The following is a 19,969-nucleotide window of genomic DNA, read 5'->3' on the forward strand; positions in this document are numbered from 1 at the left end:
CAGGCACTGAAAAATACGTGGCACGTAAATACTTCAGTGCCACGATATTTCAGTGCCACGTATTTCAGGCACTGAAAAATACGTGGCACGTAAATACGTGGCACGTAAATACGTGGCACGTAAATACGTGGCACGTAAATACGTGGCACGTAAATACGTGGCACGTAAATACGTGGCACTTAAATACGTGGCACTTAAATACGTGGCACTTAAATACGTGGCACTTAAATACGTGGCACTTAAATACGTGGCACTTAAATACGTGGCACTTAAATACGTGGCACTTAAATACGTGGCACTTAAATACGTGGCCACTGAAATATCGTGGCACTTATATACATATATACGTATATAAACGTATATTTCAGTGCCACGTATTTCAGTGCCACGTATTTCAGGTTAGGGGTAGGGTTAGGGTTTTTTGTTTTTTTCTTGTTTTCTTGTGTTTTTCTATAAAAACGCATGCGTTTTACCGCGTTTACATGCATTTTTTCACACATGCAGTTTTTTTAAAAAACGCATGCAGATAAAAACGCAAGTGTGAAACCTGACTAAGGCTACGTTCACATTTGCGTTGTGCGCCGCAGCGTCGGCGCCGCAGCGCACAACGCAAAAAAAAGGCGGCAAAACGCACGCTAAAACGCTGCGTTTTGCGCCGCATGCGTCCTTTTTGGCCGAAAGTTGGACGCAAAAAAAATGCAACTTGAAGCGTTTCTTGCGTCCAACGCTTGCGGCCATGCGGCGCAAAACGCAGCACAACGCATGTCCATGCGCCCCCATGTTAAATATAGGGGCGCATGACGCATGCGGCGCCGCTGCGGCACCCGACGCTGCGGCGCTGACCGCAAATGTGAACGTAGCCTAAAAGACGCTTTTTATAGCAAAAAAGTTTTTGCGTCTCCACATTTTGAGACCTATAATTTTTCCACATTTTGGTCCACAGAGTCATGTGAGGTCTTGTTTTTTGCGGGACGAGTTGACGTTTTTATTGGTAACATTTTCGGACACGTGACCATTTTTTATCACTTTTTATTCCGATTTTTGTGAGGCAGAATAACCAAAAACCAGCTATTCATGAATTTCTTTTGGGAGAGGCGTTTATACCGTTCTGCGCTTGGTAAAATTGATAAAGCAGTTTTATTCGTCGGGTCAGTACGATTACAGCGATACCTCATTTATATCATTTTTTTATGTTTTGACGCTTTTATACGATAAAAACTATTTTATAGAAAAAATAATTATTTTGGCATCGCTTTATTCTGAGGACTATAACTTTTTTATTTTTTTGCTGATGATGCTGTATGGCGGCTCGTTTTTTGCGGGACAAGATGACGTTTTCAGCGGTAACATGGTTATTTATATCCGTCTTTTTGATCGCGTGTTATTCCACTTTTTGTTCGGCGGTATGGTAATAAAGCGTTGTTTTTTGCCTCGTTTTTTTTTTTTTTTCTTACGGTGTTTACTGAAGGGGTTAACTAGTGGGCCACTTTTATAGGTTGGGTCGTTACGGACGCGGCGATACTAAATATGTGTACTTTTATTGTTTTTGTTTGTTTTTTTTAGATAAAGAAATGTATTTATGGGAATAATATTTTTTTTTTTATTATTTATTTAGGAATTTTTTTTATTTTTTTTTTTACACATGTGGAAATTTTTTTTTTTACTTTTTTACTTTGTCCCAGGGGGGGACATCACAGATCGCAGATCTGATAGTGTGCACAGCACTCTATCAGATCTGCGATCATACTTTCATCGGAGCAGGCTGCAGCTTTCATCTGCAGCCTGCTCCGACCCGGAAGTGCTCCCTGCAGGACCCGGATACAGCCCCTCGGCCATTTTGGATCCGGGGCCTGCAGGGAGAAGACGTTCGGTACGAGGTGAGTACATCACCTTGTACCGATCGTCTCAGGGAAGCCCGCAGGGAGCCCCCTCCCTGCGCGATGCTTCCCTGTACCGCCGGTACACCGCGATCATGTTTGATCGCGGTGTGCCGGGGGTTAATGTGCCGGGGGCGGTCCGTGACCGCTCCTGGCACATAGTGCCGGATGTCAGCTGCGATATGCAGCCGACACCCGGCCGCGATCGGCCGCGCTCCCCCCGTGAGCGCGGCCGATCGCGTATGACGTACTATACCGTCACCGGGAATTAAGGCCCACCCCACCTCGACGGTATAGTACGTCATATGGGATTAAGGGGTTAATAACTATGTAACTATCATTGAGCCCCTAATACTCTTGGTCCCAGCAGTCCCAAAGCTCCATCAATGAGCCCCTACTACTCTTGGTCCTAGCAGTCCCAAAGCTCCATCATTGAGCCCCTACTACTCTTGGTTCCAGCAGTCCCAAAGCTCCATCAATGAGCACCTACTACTCTTGGTCCCAGCAGTCCCAAAGCTCCATCATTGAGCCCCTACTACTCTTGGTCCCAGAGGTCCCAAAGCTCCATCAATGAGCCCCTACTACTCTTGGCCCCAGCAGTCCCACTACTGGCCCTGTGTTGTTTCCATCACCAGGGTACAGAGCTAGGCATGAGAAGCAAGCCCACAGTCATAAGAGGAGCTGATGGGGTGTTGGTGCAGCTTTAGTAACAGAAGGACATTAATTTCAAATGCCTATGAGTGAAGGTCTACTGGAATCTCTAGTGCATTATATAATTTATTATTATAGCGCCATTTATTCCATGGAGCTTTACACTTTACATGTGAGGAGGGGTATACGTAATAAAAATAAGTACAATAATCTTGAACAATACAAGTCACAACTGGTACAGGAGGAGAGAGGACACTGCCCGCGAGGGCTCACAATATCTATCTATATATATATATATATATATATATATATATATATATATATATATATATATATATATATATATATATATATATATATATATATATATATATATATATCTATCTATATATATATATATATATATATATATATATATATATATATATATATATATATATATATTAGAAAAAATGGAACAGCACACTCCACTACTTATCTTCGGGTGCAAAGCCCAGACAGCCCGTCCTCGGTTGTTTCCAATTCATATACTTCGCAAAAACAGGCAGCACTCCATAGTCTTTAGGTCAATATGCAGGTGTTTATTGTGCCCACATCTCCATGCATGGAGATGTGGGCACAATAAACACCTGCATATTGACCTAAAGACTATGGAGTGCTGCCTGTTTTTGCGAAGTATATATGTGTATATATATATATATATATATATATATATATATATATATATATATATATATATATATATATATATACACATACATATATATATATATATATATATATATATATATATATATATATATATATATATACACATACACACACACACACATATACACACACATATATATATATATATATATATATATATATATATATATATATATATATACACATACATACATACATACATACACACACACAAATTAAAGTCACGATTTTCACTTCACTTACTCGTGATGGTCACTGAAACTCTGGAGCAATCTCAAAAACTGAATCTTAAGAGATATATCCTAAAAGATAAAAATGTATACATATACATTAGTGGGGTGCAATTAATGTAAGATCGTATTGCCAGTAAAATTACTACACAGCTACTAGAACATAATAAAAGACTGTTTGCAGCCATGATCCTTTGTAAATTACCAGACGGTGCTGGTGTACATTGCTTACTATACGAAGTGTAAATGGAAAGGCTTATGATAATCTGAGGAAATATTAGTACTTACAGGACTGCAGTCACAGTTCTGATTGTGGCCATGGAGAACAAGGGAGGAGGCCGAATGTTTTCTCCAAATTAGCTTGTCAAAGAGATTATTAAGTCCTGGGATTAATTTAAACTCTGCTATCATCTTATGGACCTTTTTCACCAAAAAAAAAGTAAAATAAGCAAATCGGTATAGAGAACAACCCAAGAAATAATCATATGCAACCTAAATGGTTACGAGTTTTACTCTGTACCTCTTGAACAAGTTTGAAAATAAAATAATCTTTAATTTGCACCATTGTCTTGAGTCTTTATGGCACCATCTCTGCCCATAAACTTGTAACTGTGTATTCTAGGACATAAAGGGGATTCCAACTTTGAGGAAAGTGGACCCAAATTCTCATATATATATAGAATATGAAATAGGGCAGGTAATTCGCTGGCTCCCCATCTCTGGTTGGGTCTCAGGTGTTTTGGTTGTAGTGCTGGACATGCGCATAACTGCTGCAGCCAATCACTGAGCTTGGTTGAGGTAGACCGTGCGAGCTACTGAGATCAGTAGTTTGCTGTGTACTGTACTACTAAGGTGACAATGCCTCTGTAGCCAAATTCTGAGACTTGAGCAGTGATCGGGAGCTCTTATTGGAAATGTGAGGACGAGTACCTGCTCCGTTGATAAATTTAGGTCTCGAAGAGCGTTTGGGGTCCACTTTCTCAGAAGTGAACAACCCTTTTAAATACTTACAGCCAATTATTAGGATAGGCCATAAATGTTTGATTGGTCGGGGTGCAGCTCAGGTCTGGGTCCTACACTGTAAGAGGTGTAGGGTCCTACAGTGTAGCCGCCCTTTGCTCTGGCTAATAGAGTTTGTTCCTGAGGAATCCCCATTCTATTATTTCACATTTCTACATCGATTATTTAGAGACTGTTTTTCATAACCGAACCATCCCTGTAAGGACATCAAGAATACGTCTGCGGTCCACACTGAGCCTGATGTACTGAAGATGCTATATACACAAAGAAAGAGGTCTGAAGACACAAGTAAAGCACAGACCTGATTTCTCTGTCTTCCCATCAGCAGGACACAGAGGACGTACAGAACCTCCACTTTGTACATGATTTCATGCATGATCTTCATAGACTGTGGCAGCTGCGTCCTGGAGGAAGGATTAGCCAGGCCGCTTTCATCAGGAGATTCTAGAAGGCAGTAACACAACTAAGCATAGTCTCCCAGCCAATATATGGAATAGCCTCTGATTTAGTATTTTTTAAAATAAAATTATTTTATTAATTTTGGACAATTTTTCAAATTCTAGTATAAAATCCATGTAATGTTCCTTGGTTCTGCACAATGAGAAAGTTTTCTTTGGGTAAACAGATACAGTGGGGCAAAAAAGTATTTAGTCAGTCAGCAATAGTGCAAGTTTCACCACTTAAAAAGATGAGAGGCGTCTGTAATTTACATCATAGGTAGACCTCAACTATGGGAGACAAACTGAGAAAAAAAAATCCAGAAAATCACATTGTCTGTTTTTTTATCATTTTATTTGCATTTTATGGTGGAAAATAAGTATTTGGTCAGAAACAAAATTTCATCTCAATACTTTGTAATATATCCTTTGTTGGCAATGACAGAGGTCAAACGTTTTCTGTAAGTCTTCACAAGGTTGCCACACACTGTTGTTGGTATGTTGGCCCATTCCTCCATGCAGATCTCCTCTAGAGCAGTGATGTTTTTGGCTTTTCGCTTGGCAACACGGACTTTCAACTCCCTCCAAAGGTTTTCTATAGGGTTGAGATCTGGAGACTGGCTAGGCCACTCCAGGACCCTGAAATGCTTCTTACGAAGCCACTCCTTCGTTGCCCTGGCGGTGTGCTTTGGATCATTGTCATGTTTAAAGACCCAGCCACGTTTCATCTTTAATGCCCTTGCTGATGGAAGGAGGTTTGCACTCAAAATCTCACGATACATGGCCCCATTCATTCTTTCATGTACCTGGATCAGTCGTCCTGGCCCCTTTGCAGAGAAACAGCCCCAAAGCATGATGTTTCCACCACCATGCTTTACAGTAGGTATGGTGTTGGATGGATGCAACTCAGTATTCTTTTTCCTCCAAACACGACAAGTTGTGTTTCTACCAAACAGTTCCAGTTTGGTTTCATCAGACCATAGGACATTCTCCCAAAACTCCTCTGGATCATCCAAATGCTCTCTAGCAAACTTCAGACGGACCCGGACATGTACTGGCTTAAGCAGTGGGACACGTCTGGCACTGCAGGATCTGAGTCCATGGTGGCGTAGTGTGTTACTTATGGTAGGCCTTGTTACATTGGTCCCACCTCTCTGCAGTTCATTCACTAGGTCCCCCCGCGTGGTTCTGGGATTTTTGCTCACCGTTCTTGTGATCATTCTGACCCCACGGGGTGGGATTTTGCGTGGAGCCCCAGATCAAGGGAGATTATCAGTGGTCTTGAATGTCTTCCATTTTCTAATTATTGCTCCCACTGTTGATTTCTTCACTCCAAGCTGGTTGGCTATTGCAGATTCAGTCTTCCCAGCCTGGTGCAGGGCTACAATTTTGTTTCTGATGTCCTTTGACAGCTCTTTGGTCTTCACTATAGTGGAGTTTGGAGTCAGACTGTTTGAGGGTGTGCACAGGTGTCTTTTTATACTGATAACAAGTTTAAACAGGTGCCATTACTACAGGTAATGAGTGGAGGAAAGAGGAGACTCTTAAAGAAGAAGTTACAGGTCTGTGAGAGCCAGAAATCTTGATTGTTTGTTTCTGACCAAATACTTATTTTCCACCAGAATATGCAAATAAAATGATAAAAAAACAGACAATGTGATTTTCTGGATTTTTTTTTCTCAGTTTGTCTCCCATAGTTGAGGTCTACCTATGATGTAAATTACAGACGCCTCTCATCTTTTTAAGTGGTGGAACTTGCACTATTGCTGACTGACTAAATACTTTTTTGCCCCACTGTATATACTAAATCCAATTAACAACAGACATCTTAAGGTACCTTCACACGAAACGACATCGCTAGCGATCCGTGACGTTGCAGCGTCCTCGCTAGCGATATCGTTTCGTTTCGAACTTTATTTGGTCGTCCGATCGCTGTGTATCGTTGTGTTTGAAAGCAAAAGCAACGATACCAGCGATGTTTTACACTGGTAACCAGGGTAAACATCGGGTTACCAAGCGCAGGGCCGCGCTTAGTAACCCGATGTTTACCCTGGTTACCAGCGTAAAAGTAAAAAAAACAAACAGTACATGCTCACCTGCGCGTCCCCCAGCGTCTGCTTCCTGACACTGACTGAGCGCCGGCCCTAAAGTGAAAGTGAAAGCACAGCGGTGACGTCACCGCTGTGCTGTTAGGGCCGGAGCTCAGTCAGTGTCAGGAAGCGGACGGCAGGGGACGCGCAGGTGAGCATGTACTGTTTGTTTTTTTTACTTTTACGCTGGTAACCAGGGTAAACATCGGGTTACTAAGCGCGGCCCTGCGCTTAGCAACCCGATGTTTACCCTGGTTACCCGGGGACCTCGGCATCGTTGGTCGCTGGAGAGCGGTCTGTGTGACAGCTCTCCAGCGATCAAACAGCGACGCTGCAGCGATCGGCATCGTTGTCGCTATCGCTGCAGCGTCGCTTCGTGTTAAGGTACCTTTAGGCTTTTGCATTGCAGGATAATGGTAGAGAAAGCGCAATAACTAGAACAGAGCTAAACGGAATCTTGGAAATTCTCTACACACTAATCCAGGACTATCGATCCACGGATCCCACAGTCTATCAAATTTAGAGATCGCGCCTCTTTTTAGATACATATCCTTCTGCATTATCTTTCATATGGGGGAGGTCTAGGCCCAAACTCAAGTTATCTACAGAGACCAAAACAGGGGGGTGGCGCGGCGCTGCCGGATTTTTATCTATATTACCTGGCTGGTCAGGCTAGAGCCATTAACCCCTTCATGACCCAGCCTATTTTGACCTTAATGACCTGGCCGTTTTTTGCAATTCTGACCAGTGTCCCTTTATGAGGTAATAACTCAGGAACGCTTCAACGGATCCTAGCGGTTCTGAGACTGTTTTTTCGTGACATATTGGGCTTCATGTTAGCGGTAAATTTAGGTCGATAATTTCTGAGTTTATTTGTGAAAAAAACGGAAATTTGGCGAAAATTTTGAAAATTTAGCAATTTTCACATTTTTAATTTTTATTCTGTTAAACCAGAGAGTTATGTGACACAAAATAGTTAATAAATAACATTTCCCACATGTCTACTTTAATTCAGCACAATTTTGGAAAGAAAATTTTTTTTTTGCTAGGAAGTTATAAGGGTTAAAATTTGACCAGTGATTTCTCATTTTTACAACAAAATTTACAAAACCATTTTTTTAGGGACCACCTCACATTTGAAGTCAGTTTGAGGGTTCTATATGGCTGAAAATACCCCAAAGTGACACCATTCTAAAAACTGCACCCCTCAAGGTGCTCAAAACCACATTCAAGAAGTTTATTAACCCTTCAGGTGTTTCACAGCAGCAGAAGCAACATGGAAGGAAAAAATGAACATTTAACTTTTTAGTCACAAAAATGATCTTTTAGCAACAATTTTTTTATTTTCCCAAGGGTAAAAGGAGAAACTGGACCACGAACGTTGTTGTCCAATTTGTCCTGAGTACGCTGATACCTCATATGTGGGGGTAAACCACTGTTTGGGCGCACGGCAGGGCTCGGAAGGGAAGGAGCGCCATTTGACTTTTTGAATGAAAAATTGGCTCCAATCTTTAGCGGACACCATGTGGCGTTTGGAGAGCCCCCGTGTGCCTAAACATTGGAGCTCCCCCATAAGTGACCCCATTTTGGAAACTAGACCCCCCAAGGAATTTATCTAGAAGCATAGTGAGCACTTTAAACCCCCAGGTGCTTCATAAATTGATCCGGAAAAATGAAAAAGTACTTTTTTTTCACACAAAATTTCTTTTAGCCTCAATTTTTTCATTTTCACATGGGCAACAGGATAAAATGGATCCTAAAATTTGTTGGGCAATTTCTCATGAGTACGCAGATACCTCATATGTGGGGGTAAACCACTGTTTGGGTGCACGGTAAGGCTACTTTCACACTAGCGTTCCGTCACAATGCGTCGTTTTGCCGAAAAAACGCATCCTGCAAAAGTGTTTGCAGGATGCGTTTTTTCGCCATTGATTAACATGAAGCGACGCATTGTGACGGATTGCCACACGTCGCACCCGTCGTGCGACGAATGCGTCGTGCAGTGGCGGACCGTCGGGAGCAAAAAACGCTACATGTAACGTTTTTTGCTCACGACGGTCCGCTTTTTCCAACCGCGCATGCGCGGCCGGAACTCCGCCGGAACTCCGCCCCCACCTCCCCGAACTTCCCCGCACCTCACAATGGGGCAGCGGATGCGTTGGAAAAATGCATCCGCTGCCCCCGTTGTGCGGCGGAGACCACGCTAGCGTCGGGAACGTCGGCCCGACACACAGCGACGGGTTGTTCCCGACGCTAGTGTGAAAGTAGCCTAAGGCTCGGAAGGGAAGGCGCGCCATTTGACTTTTTGAATGGAAAATTAGCTCCAATCGTTAGCGGACACCATGTCGCGTTTGGAGAGCCCCTGTGTGCCTAAACATTGGAGCTCCCCTACAAGTTACCCCATTTTGGAAACTAGACCCCCCAAGGAACTAGTCTAGATGTGTGTTGAGCACTTTGAACCCCCAAGTGCTTCACAGAAGTTTATAACGCAGAGCCATGAAAATAAAAAATAATTTCTCTTTTCTCAAAAATGATTTTTTAGCCCACAATTTTTTATTTTCCCAAGGGTAACAGGAGAAATTGGACCCCAAACGTTGTTGTCCAGTTTCTCCTGAGTACGCGGATACCCCATTTGTGGGGGTAAACCACTGTTTGGGCACACGTCGGGGTTCGGAAGGGAAGTAGTGACGTTTTGAAATGCAGACTTTGATAGAATGCTCTGCGGGCGTCACGTTGCGTTTGCAGAGCCCCTGATGTGCCTAAACAGTAGAAACTCCCCACAAGTGACCCCATTTTTGAAACTAGACCCCCAAGGGAACTTATCTAGATGTGTGGTGAGCACTTTGAACCCCCAAGTGCTTCACAGAAGTTTACAATGCAGAGCCGTGAAAATAAAAAATCATTTTTCTTTCCTCAAAAATGATGTTTAGCAAGCAATTTTTTATTTTCACAAGGGTAACAGGAGAAATTGGACCCCAATAGTTGCTGCCCAGATTGTCCTGAGTACACTGATACCCCATATGTGGGGGTAAACCACTGTTTGGGCACAAGTCGGGGCTCGGAAGGGAAGTAGTGACGTTTTGAAATGCAGACTTTGATGGAGTGGTCTGCGGACATCACATTCCATTTGCAGAGCCCCTGATGTGCCTAAACAGTAGAAACCCCCCACAAGTGACCCCATTTTGGAAACTAGACCCCCAAGGGAACTTATCTAGATGTGTGGTGAGCACTTAGAACCCCCAAATGCTTCATAGAAGTTTACAACGCAGAGCCGTGAAAATAAAAAATAATTTTTCATTCCTCTAAAATTATGTTTTAGCAAGCAATTTTTTATTTTCACAAGGGTAACAGGAGAAATTGGACCCCAATAATTGTTGCCCAGTTTGTCCTGAGTATGCTGGTACCCCATATGTGGGGGTAAACCACTGTTTGGGCGCACGGCGGGGCTCGGAAGGGAGGGAGCACCATTTGACTTTTTGAACGCAAGATTGGCTGGAATTAATGGTGGCGCCATGTTGCGTTTGGAGACCTCTGATGTGCCTAAACAGTGGAAACCCCTCAATTATAACTCCAACACTAACCCCAACACACCCCAAACCCTAATCCCAACTCTAGATATAACCCTAACCCCAACCCTAACCCAACACACCCCTAACCCCAACCCTAACCCAACACACCCCTAACCCCAACCCTAACCCCAACACACCCCTAACCCCAACACACCCCTAACCCCAACACACCCCTAACCCCAACACACCCCTAACCCCAACACACCCCCTAACCCCAACACACCCCCTAACCCCAACACACCCCTAACCCCAACACACCCCTAACCCCAACACACCCCTAACCCTAACCACAAGCCTAATCTTAACCCTATTTCCAACCCTAGCCCTAAGGCTATGTGCCCACATTGCGGATTCGTGTGAGATTTTTCCGCACCATTTTAAAAAATCCGCAGGTAAAAGGCATTGCGTTTTACCTGCGCATTTACCCCGGCTTTCCAGTGTTTTTTGTGCGGATTTCACCTGCGGATTCCTATTGAGGAGCAGGTGTAAAACGGAATCCGCACAAAGAATTGACATGCTGCGGAAAATACAACAGCGTTTCCGCGCTGTATTTTCCGCACCATGGGCACAGCGGATTCGGTTTTCAGTAGGTTTACATGGTACTGTAAACCTGATGGAAAACTGCTACGAATCCGCAGTGGCCAATCCGCTGCGGATCCACAGCCAAATCCGCACCATGTGTGCACATAGTCTAATCTAACCCTAACTCTAGTTCTAACCCTAATTCTAACCTTAATCCTAACCCTAGCCCCAACCCTAACCCTAGTGGGGAAAAAAAAAAAAAATATTTTCTTTATTTGTATTATTGTCCCTACCTATGGGGGTGATAAAGGGGGGGTTCATTTACTATTTTTTTTATTTTGATCACTGTGATAGGTTTTATCACAGTGATCAAAATGTACCTGGAACGAATCTGGAGGACGGAGGGGAGCAGACCACAGTACGGGGCAGAAAGGAGGACTGGGGAGGCGATCATTGGTGGTGGTGGGGGCAGATTAGGTATTCCAGCCATGGCCGATGATATTGCGGCATCGGCCATGGCTGGATTGTAATATTTCACCATTTTCATACGTGAAATATTACAAATCGCTCAGATTGGCTGTTTCACTTTCAACAGCCAATCAGAGCGATCGTAGCCACGGCGAGGGGGGGGGCTGAAGTACCACTCCCCCTGTCCCTGCAGATCGGGTGAAATTGGAGTTAACCCTTTCACCCGATCTACAGGGACGCGATCATTCCATGACGCCACATAGGTGTCACAGGTCGGATTGGCACCGACTTTCATGACGCCTACGTGGCGTCAAAGGTCGGGAAGGGGTTAATAAATGGATGCCCAATAACTATCTCCCTAATTCTGAAAGCCACCTGCTTCATTCGGCCCAAATTGACTGTCCACTAAACTTCCTGGAACTGGAGAAAATTAGTGTCCCCCGTTTAATACCCTTACTTCGTCTGGCACGATCAGTTTGGAGGCAAATTTTAAAAAACTATTAGATTTATGGATATTATAGCGGAAATGCCCTTGTGGAAAAATGGCTATTTTCCAGCTCTGTTGAATCACCCATCCTCTGACTTTTGGATTATGCATGGTGTCTCCTCAATAGGTGATCTATATGGCGGGGGGATCTTTGCGCCTTTTGAGTAATTGCAAACTAAACATGGTATACAGAGATCCCAATTTTTTTGATATCTACAACTAAGGTCAGCCGTTCAATCGCATATGAGACATACAGCTGCAGGCCGAGCTATATCCTCTCTACCCTTGATAGGTATTCTTAACTCGCAGGATCCCCAAGGCCTTATCTCCTCTCTATATACCTATAGGTTATCATCGGGAGCTGTATCCACCGTAAGATCTATTAAGGGGAAATGGGGGGGGGACTCCTTTCCGATATACAAGAGGAGGAATGGGAAGATATTCTAGAATCTCCAATTAAAGTATCCCCATCAGTCAATAATAGGATGACCCAGCTATATATAATACATCAATCGTACTTAACTCCGACACAACTTTTTAAAATGGGTCGATTACAAACACCAGAGTGTCTGCGATGTCACTCAATGGATGCAGACTTTATCCACATGATATGGAGGTGCCCTATCATTCTTCATTACTGGAAAGAGGTGACGTCACTATTGACATCTTTGCTATTAATTCCTGTTCCCTTTGATCCATTAATTTGCATATTTGGAGTATGGGAAGAGGAGACTTGGGATCATTATATTGATATTTTCCTATGAGAGACGCTTTTTATGGCATGGAAGGTGTTAGCACTGCGGTGGATGGGGGGCTCATGTCCATCTCTTAGAACTTGGATTGATCTGGTAAACTCTGTTATTCCATATGAACGTACGCTGTACCAGAACAGAGGGTGTCCGGGCAAGTTTGAAAAAATCTGGGGTAGATGGAATTCTTCCCATCTTACTCTATAGATACGTCATAGTCAGCTTTGGTGCTGGTTTTGGGGGCATCGCATAAGAGACAGAGATAATGCAAAGTTTCCTTTCTTTTCCATTTCTTCTAAGGCGGCGAATTAGTAGTTATTGTAGTTATAACTCAGGATTTATGATTTTATGTTTCTATTTACACAACACATATGGTGCAGATGACCTGACATACACAATTTATTGTTAAAAGATAACACTTGTTATAAATAAAAATACGCATTTTATTGTATGTTTAACAATGCATAAAATTATATGTAGAATGTAAGTCCGCAAGGACAGGGTTCTCTCCCCTCTGTACCAGTGTGTCACTGTAAACCTGTTTACTGTAAATGATAGCTATAACCCTGTATGTAACCCCTTTCTCATGTACAGCACCATAGAATTAGTGGTGCTATATAAATAAATAAATAAATAAATAAATAATAATAATAATATGTACTTTATATTATTCTCAATACTAATGGATACAAATGTGTATGTAATATAGTTTATTTTGTTGTTAATAAACAAATTTAGAAAAAAATATATCCTTCTCCATACTCAGCCAATTCATTTTGTTTATAAATTCTGATACCGAAGGTGATGATCAGAAACCCAGCTCTGGTCTACTAATTCCCTTGCCATATATACCATGCGTGACACTGCTATCTTGCCATATAGCCCCATATGCAGCATTACCTGTTCCACTCTGCTCAGTTTCCTCGTGAGCCACACGCATCAGAGCATCTAACACCAAGGCATTGTCCAGCCACGTGTACCATTCCTCCAGCTCCTGCAAGAAGGTGGTGGTGCCTGTAGATTCAGAGACTTTACGTGTAGCCAGCTTACATAGCCTTTCAATGAACCCTGTTATGTTCAGGAGGGTGGCTGGAAATAAACATATAATAAAGTTAGGAAATATACCGCATTTTTCGGATTATAAGAAGTACTTTTTTTACTCCAAATTTGGGAGGAAAATGGGGGTGCGTCTATAATTCAAAGTGAGCTTACAGGGGGCTGGCAGAGTGGGGTCACAATGTCCAAAGTGGGAATATTTGTTTATCTAGTTCTCAATTGGATTACATTAGAATAATTTATCTTTTCACAAGTAGCTCATACCCTCTATCTATACATGTGTATACAGTATTTTGCAGATTATAAGACGCACCGGACCATAAGATGCATCCCAAATTTTGGGGTGCAAATTAGGAAAACTTTTTTTTTTGTAAACTAAAACGATGGTGCGTCTTATTTTCCCTTTTAACAGTAGCTTACCTGGGTGGTTGGCTGTGGTGGCACAGGGTCACAGGAGGCAGGGTTGCTGCTTTAGGAGGCAGGAGCGGGGCTATGCCTGGGATATCAGAAGGTGAGTGGAGTCCATTTTCCCTATGATATCCCTGTGGTGGGCTTCAGGAAAATGGCTGCCGGAGGCGGCACATGAGCAGATTGAGATCTCAGGGATAACATTGGGAAAATGGACTCCACACACCAGCGCCGACACCTTCTGAGATGCCAGGCACCGCAGCATCTCCTCACTCCTGCCAATGGCCTCCTGGAGAAGCGACCCTACCTCCTTTGACCCCGCTCCACCACAGCCACCCCCCAGGTAAGATAAAATAAGACGCACCAGTATTTTATTCCAGTTTCCTAATGTGCACCCTAAAATTTGGGAAGCATCTTATGGTCTGGTGCATCTTATAATCTGCAAAATACTGTATACACACGTAAAGATAGAGGGTATGAGCTACTTGTGAAAAGCTAAATTATCCTAATGTAATCCAAATTAGAACAAGATAAACAAATATTCCCACTTTGGATATCTCTGGCACATCCAAAGCATTTTCTACAAACCGCCATACAACATACTGGAAAAGTGGGCTGTGCACATGCTTGCCTCTTCAATGGATGGTTATTGGAGCTACCAGTTACTCTACCTTTAGTCTAATGCTATATGCACTCATATCAGTTTACAGAACCAGTCTAACGACGGAGTCACACTAACAATTATAAAATCGGTCTGATTTTGTTCCTGCAAAGTCGGACAAGTGTAATGCGAGTGTCATGCGAGTACAATCCGATTTCTCACACCTAGCATCCGATTTACATCCGACTGCAATGCCATTTTAACATGAGGTTTTACATAGAGAAATTCTCTATGTCATTTACGCATCGTTTTCTAAGGAAATATTTTTCAAAATACACACACACATATATATCTGCCTCGTACAATAAAATCACAGCAGGAGCCGACAGGATAGAAGAGATGGATTACATACAGTGAACACAAATAGAATAGATAGTAATACAGATGTCAGGGACATATACAATTAGTACAGTGTGTGTGCAGCTTACTGTACATGTATTTAATTATTAAAAGATTATTTTTCAGAGAAAAATGGGGTGGGCTCCTGCACAAATTTTGTAACCAGCAGAGGGAAAGCTGACGGCTGGGGGCCGATGTTTATAGCCTGGGAAGGGGGGTAATACCCATGGAACTTCCCAGGCTATTAATATCAGCTCACAGCTGTATATGTAGACTTTAATGGCTATTACAATGGGGAACCCTAAAAAAAAAAAAATGACGTAGGCCCCCCTATAATAACCAGCAAATGCTACGCAGACAGCTGTGGGCTGATATTAATAGCCTAGGAAGGGGCAATGGATACTGCCCTCCCACAAGCTAAAAATATCCGCTCAAGCACCCCAGAAAAAGTGCATCTGTAAGATTATCATCTTGTCTGCGGAAAGGTGAGGAATATTGTTGTTTTTTATTTTAACTTTTGCAGAAGACAATGGCGTCCGTGCAACGGACGATGTCGTAAGTAAGGTTTAATGAAGATTTATTAAAGGAGTCTGTCATTCTTAAAACTAAAGGACTTATTATCTGTCACTGACAGCTTCATATCTACCTATTCCATCTGTATATACTGTATGTAATCCACCTATTCTATGCTGTTGGCTCCTGCTGTGATTTTACAATATGCGGCTGCTGAATTGCCAGCTTTTCTTCTATCTACGTAGTGTATACAGGTCCTTCTCAAAAAATTAGCATATAGTGTTAAATTTCATTATTTACCATAATGTAATGATTACAATTAAACTTTCATATATTATAGATTCATTATCCACCAACTGAAATTTGTCAGGTCTTTTATTGTTTTAATACTGATGATTTTGGCCTACAACTCCTGATAACCCAAAAAACCTGTCTCAATAAATTAGCATATTTCAACCGTCCAATCAAATAAAAGTGTTTTTTAATAACAAACAAAAAAACCATCAAATAATAATGTTCATTTATGCACTCAATACTTGGTCGGGAATCCTTTGGCAGAAATGACTGCTTCAATGCGGCGTGGCATGGAGGCAATCAGCCTGTGACACTGCTGAGATGTTATGGAGGCCCAGGATGCTTCAATAGCGGCCTTAAGCTCATCCAGAGTGTTGGGTCTTGCATCTCTCAACTTTCTCTTCACAATATCCCACAGATTCTCTATGGGGTTCAGGTCAGGAGAGTTGGCAGGCCAATTGAGCACAGTAATACCATGGTCAGTAAACCATTTACCAGTGGTTTTGGCACTGTGAGCAGGTGCCAGGAAGCATGAAGTGCTCCAAAATCTCCTGATAGCTAGCTGCATTGACCCTGCCCTTGATGAAACACAGTGGACCAACACCAGCAGCTGACATGGCACCCCACACCATCACTGACTGGGTACTTGACACTGGACTTCAGACATTTTGGCATTTCCTTCTCCCCAGTCTTCCTCCAGACTCTGGCACCTTGATTTCCGAATGACATGCAAAATTTGCTTTCATCAGAAAAAAGTACTTGGGACCACTTAGCAACAGTCCAGTGCTGCTTCTCTGTAGCCCAGGTCAGGCGCTTCTGCCGCTGTTTATGGTTCAAAAGTGGCTTTACCTGGGGAATGCGGCACCTGTAGCCCATTTCCTGCACACGCCTGTGCACGGTGGCTCTGGATGTTTCCACACCAGACTCAGTCCACTGCTTCCTCAGGTTCCCCAAGGTCTGGAATCGGTCCTTCTCCACAATCTTCCTCAGGGTCCGGTCACCTCTTCTCGTTGTACAGCCTTTTCTGCCACATTGTTTCCTTCCAACAGACTTACCATTGAGGTGCCTTGATACAGCACTCTGGGAACAGCCTATTTGTTGAGAAATTTCTTTCTGGGTCTTACCCTCTTGCTTGAGGGTGTCAATGATGGCCTTCTTGACATCTGTCAGGTCGCTAGTCTTACCCATGATGGGGGTTTTGAGTAATGAACCAGGCAGGGAGTTTTTAAAAGCCTCAGGTATCTTTTGCATGTGTTTAGAGTTAATTAGTTGATTCAGAAGATTAGGGTAATAGGTCGTTTAGAGAACCTTTTCTTGATATGCTAATTTATTGAGACAGGTTTTTTGGGTTATCAGGAGTTGTAGGCCAAAATCATCAGTATTAAAACAATAAAAGACCTGACAAATTTCAGTTGGTGGATAATGAATCTATAATATATGAAAGTTTAATTGTAATCATTACATTATGGTAAATAATGAAATTTAACACTATATGCTAATTTTTTGAGAAGGACCTGTATATATATGTGTATATATATATATATATATATATATATATATATATATATATATATATGTATATATATATATGTATATATATATATATATATATATATATATATATATATATATATATATATATATATATATAGATATAGATATAGATATAGATATATAGAGAGAGAGAGAGAGAGAGAGAGAGAGAGAGAGAGATACACACAGCTCTGAAAAAAAATTAAGAGACTACTGCAAACTGTCCAGTTTGTCTGATTTTTCTCTTAATAGGTATATTTTTGAGTAAAATGTAAATTGTTCATTTATTCTATAAACTTCTGACAACATGTCTCCGAAATTCCAAGAAATAAATTTAGCATTTTATTTTCTGAAAAGGAGAATTGGTCCAAATGAAAAAAAACACAGTGCTTTCAGACGTCAAATAATGCAAAGAAAACAAGTTCATAATCATTTAGAAACAGCAATACTAATGTTTTAACTCAGGAAGAGTTCAGAAATCAATATTTTGTGGAATAACCATGATTTTTAATCACAGCTCATGCGTCTTGGCATGCTTTCCACCAGTGTTTCACACTGCTCCTGGTGCAAAAATGTAAGCAGTTCTTCTTTGTTTGAGGACTTGTGACTAGCCATCATCCCCCTGATTACATTCCAGAGGTTTTAAATGGGGTTCAGGTCTGGTAAAAGGGCCGACGGTCATGACAGGGTTTTGATGTGGTGGTCTCTTAATTTTTGCCAGAGCTGTAGATGTAAAGATGTATATATGTCACTGACGTCTACATATCTATGATGTATCCTGTGTGTATATATCTATTCTATTCTAACCTGTCACTGTGATTTTACAGTACGCGGCACATGAATTGCCGGTTTTTCGAATGCGATTGGTGTGTAAAAATCGTAAAGCATGGCCCGAGTGCTATGTGATTTTTTTTGTACTACTACTACTACTAGGACAACCCCTTCTGATCAAAATGTTTGGCCCCCATAAAATATTAAAACCTATACTCACCTCCTGTGCTGGCGCCGCTCCAGCGGTGTCAGCACTCGCTGTCCCCCGGGCTCTTGTAAGGTTCTTCTGACACATGACGCCGCTGCCCAGTCAGCGCTGGTGTCACTGTCCCTGCCTTTGGACACATCGAACATAAAGAGGAAGTCCAGGCTGCAGCCATCTCAGACTTCCTCTACCTGCTCAATTGGATGGGAGGCAGGGACAGTGACACCAGGGATGACTGGGCGCCGACATCATGTGTCACAACAGCACTGCAGGACCTTAGGTATCCATGGTTATGACCACCGATATAGTGACAGATAGTTGCTAGTGGTTGTAACCATGGATGCAATGCCTGCTCATAAGGAAAGACTTAGTGAATCAGGAAAACTATTCATTTATAATTGGTGGCATTTGCTAATATTATTATTACACCTACTACATACTGGGATAGGATCTTGGAGATGGGAATACGGTTTTAAATAAAAAAAGGGCCATAAAAACAAGTCACACTTCTGTCTAGAATGGACAACAACTGCCCAGGTAAGATTTACAGCATAATGAATCGATAGGTAAATTCTCTGTTTATACCTCTAAAACGACAGCTCAATCCCAGCACTCGGCTCACCTTGATTGACCTCTGCCCTGGAGGGACTCTGCGTCTTCTTCTGCTGAGCGTCTTTAGCGAGCAGGGTGTATTTATCATCATTGCCTGTGTCCAGCTCAGATATGGTAACAGAGAGGATCCTACAGAAGTTTGCCAGCTGCTGCTGATCGAAGCTCGACACCAGACTTCCAAGATTAGGTATATCTTCCAGCTGGATCATCTCCTGAGAAACAAATGGAAGATGCAGCTGAAAGCTACTGCTGATGTCCCATCACTACTCTGCCGACACAGAAACACACAGCAGGAAGTGACTGGTCTCTCCATACACCCCCCTCCCTGGCCATGTGATAGAATAATCAGAATAAGATTAACTGGTGTCATCCATTTGTGACCCTCAGCCACGGATCTGGCATTTTTGGGTTGCCTTGGTGGTGTCATAAAACGGTGGAGGAGCATCTAAAGGAGAAGTCGAGAACTGAAGTATTTTGGACTGACCAAGCACAGTGAGCATAAAATGGTTTTCCACAGCACACTGCCTCAATGCATTAAGGGGGTTCTGGATTATCTTGGGGCAATTTTCTTTTATTTCTCTCTTTACTTCCTTGCATATAATTAGGGCTAAAAAAAAATAATTTTTTTGCAATTTGGTTTCATTAAAATAAATTTGCACAGTTTACCTTTTATAGCCTCAATATTCCAATGGATTGGTTGCTGCAGAATGAGTTAACTGAGAATCTGTCAGTGAGCACATTCTGAGGTCTAACAGGACTGTAACTC

At 42.3% G+C, this 19,969-nt stretch overlaps 1 protein-coding gene across 1 annotated transcript in view; it reads right to left on the reverse strand.

The window, feature by feature from the left end:
- Nucleotides 1–19,969, reverse strand: part of TRPC4AP (transient receptor potential cation channel subfamily C member 4 associated protein) — a 63,315-nt gene that overhangs the window by 18,469 nt on the left and 24,877 nt on the right. Inside the window, exons 7-11 of the mRNA XM_077251871.1 lie at nt 19,214–19,415; nt 13,712–13,900; nt 4,791–4,933; nt 3,758–3,889; nt 3,483–3,541 (exon numbers count right to left, since the gene is read on the reverse strand). Coding sequence (XP_077107986.1) covers nt 3,483–3,541; nt 3,758–3,889; nt 4,791–4,933; nt 13,712–13,900; nt 19,214–19,415 — 725 coding nt within the window. The remainder of the gene's footprint in view (nt 1–3,482; nt 3,542–3,757; nt 3,890–4,790; nt 4,934–13,711; nt 13,901–19,213; nt 19,416–19,969) is intronic.

Source organism: Ranitomeya variabilis, chromosome 4, assembly GCF_051348905.1.
Source record: "Ranitomeya variabilis isolate aRanVar5 chromosome 4, aRanVar5.hap1, whole genome shotgun sequence".
In the NCBI taxonomy this organism is placed as follows: Eukaryota; Metazoa; Chordata; class Amphibia; order Anura; family Dendrobatidae; genus Ranitomeya; species Ranitomeya variabilis.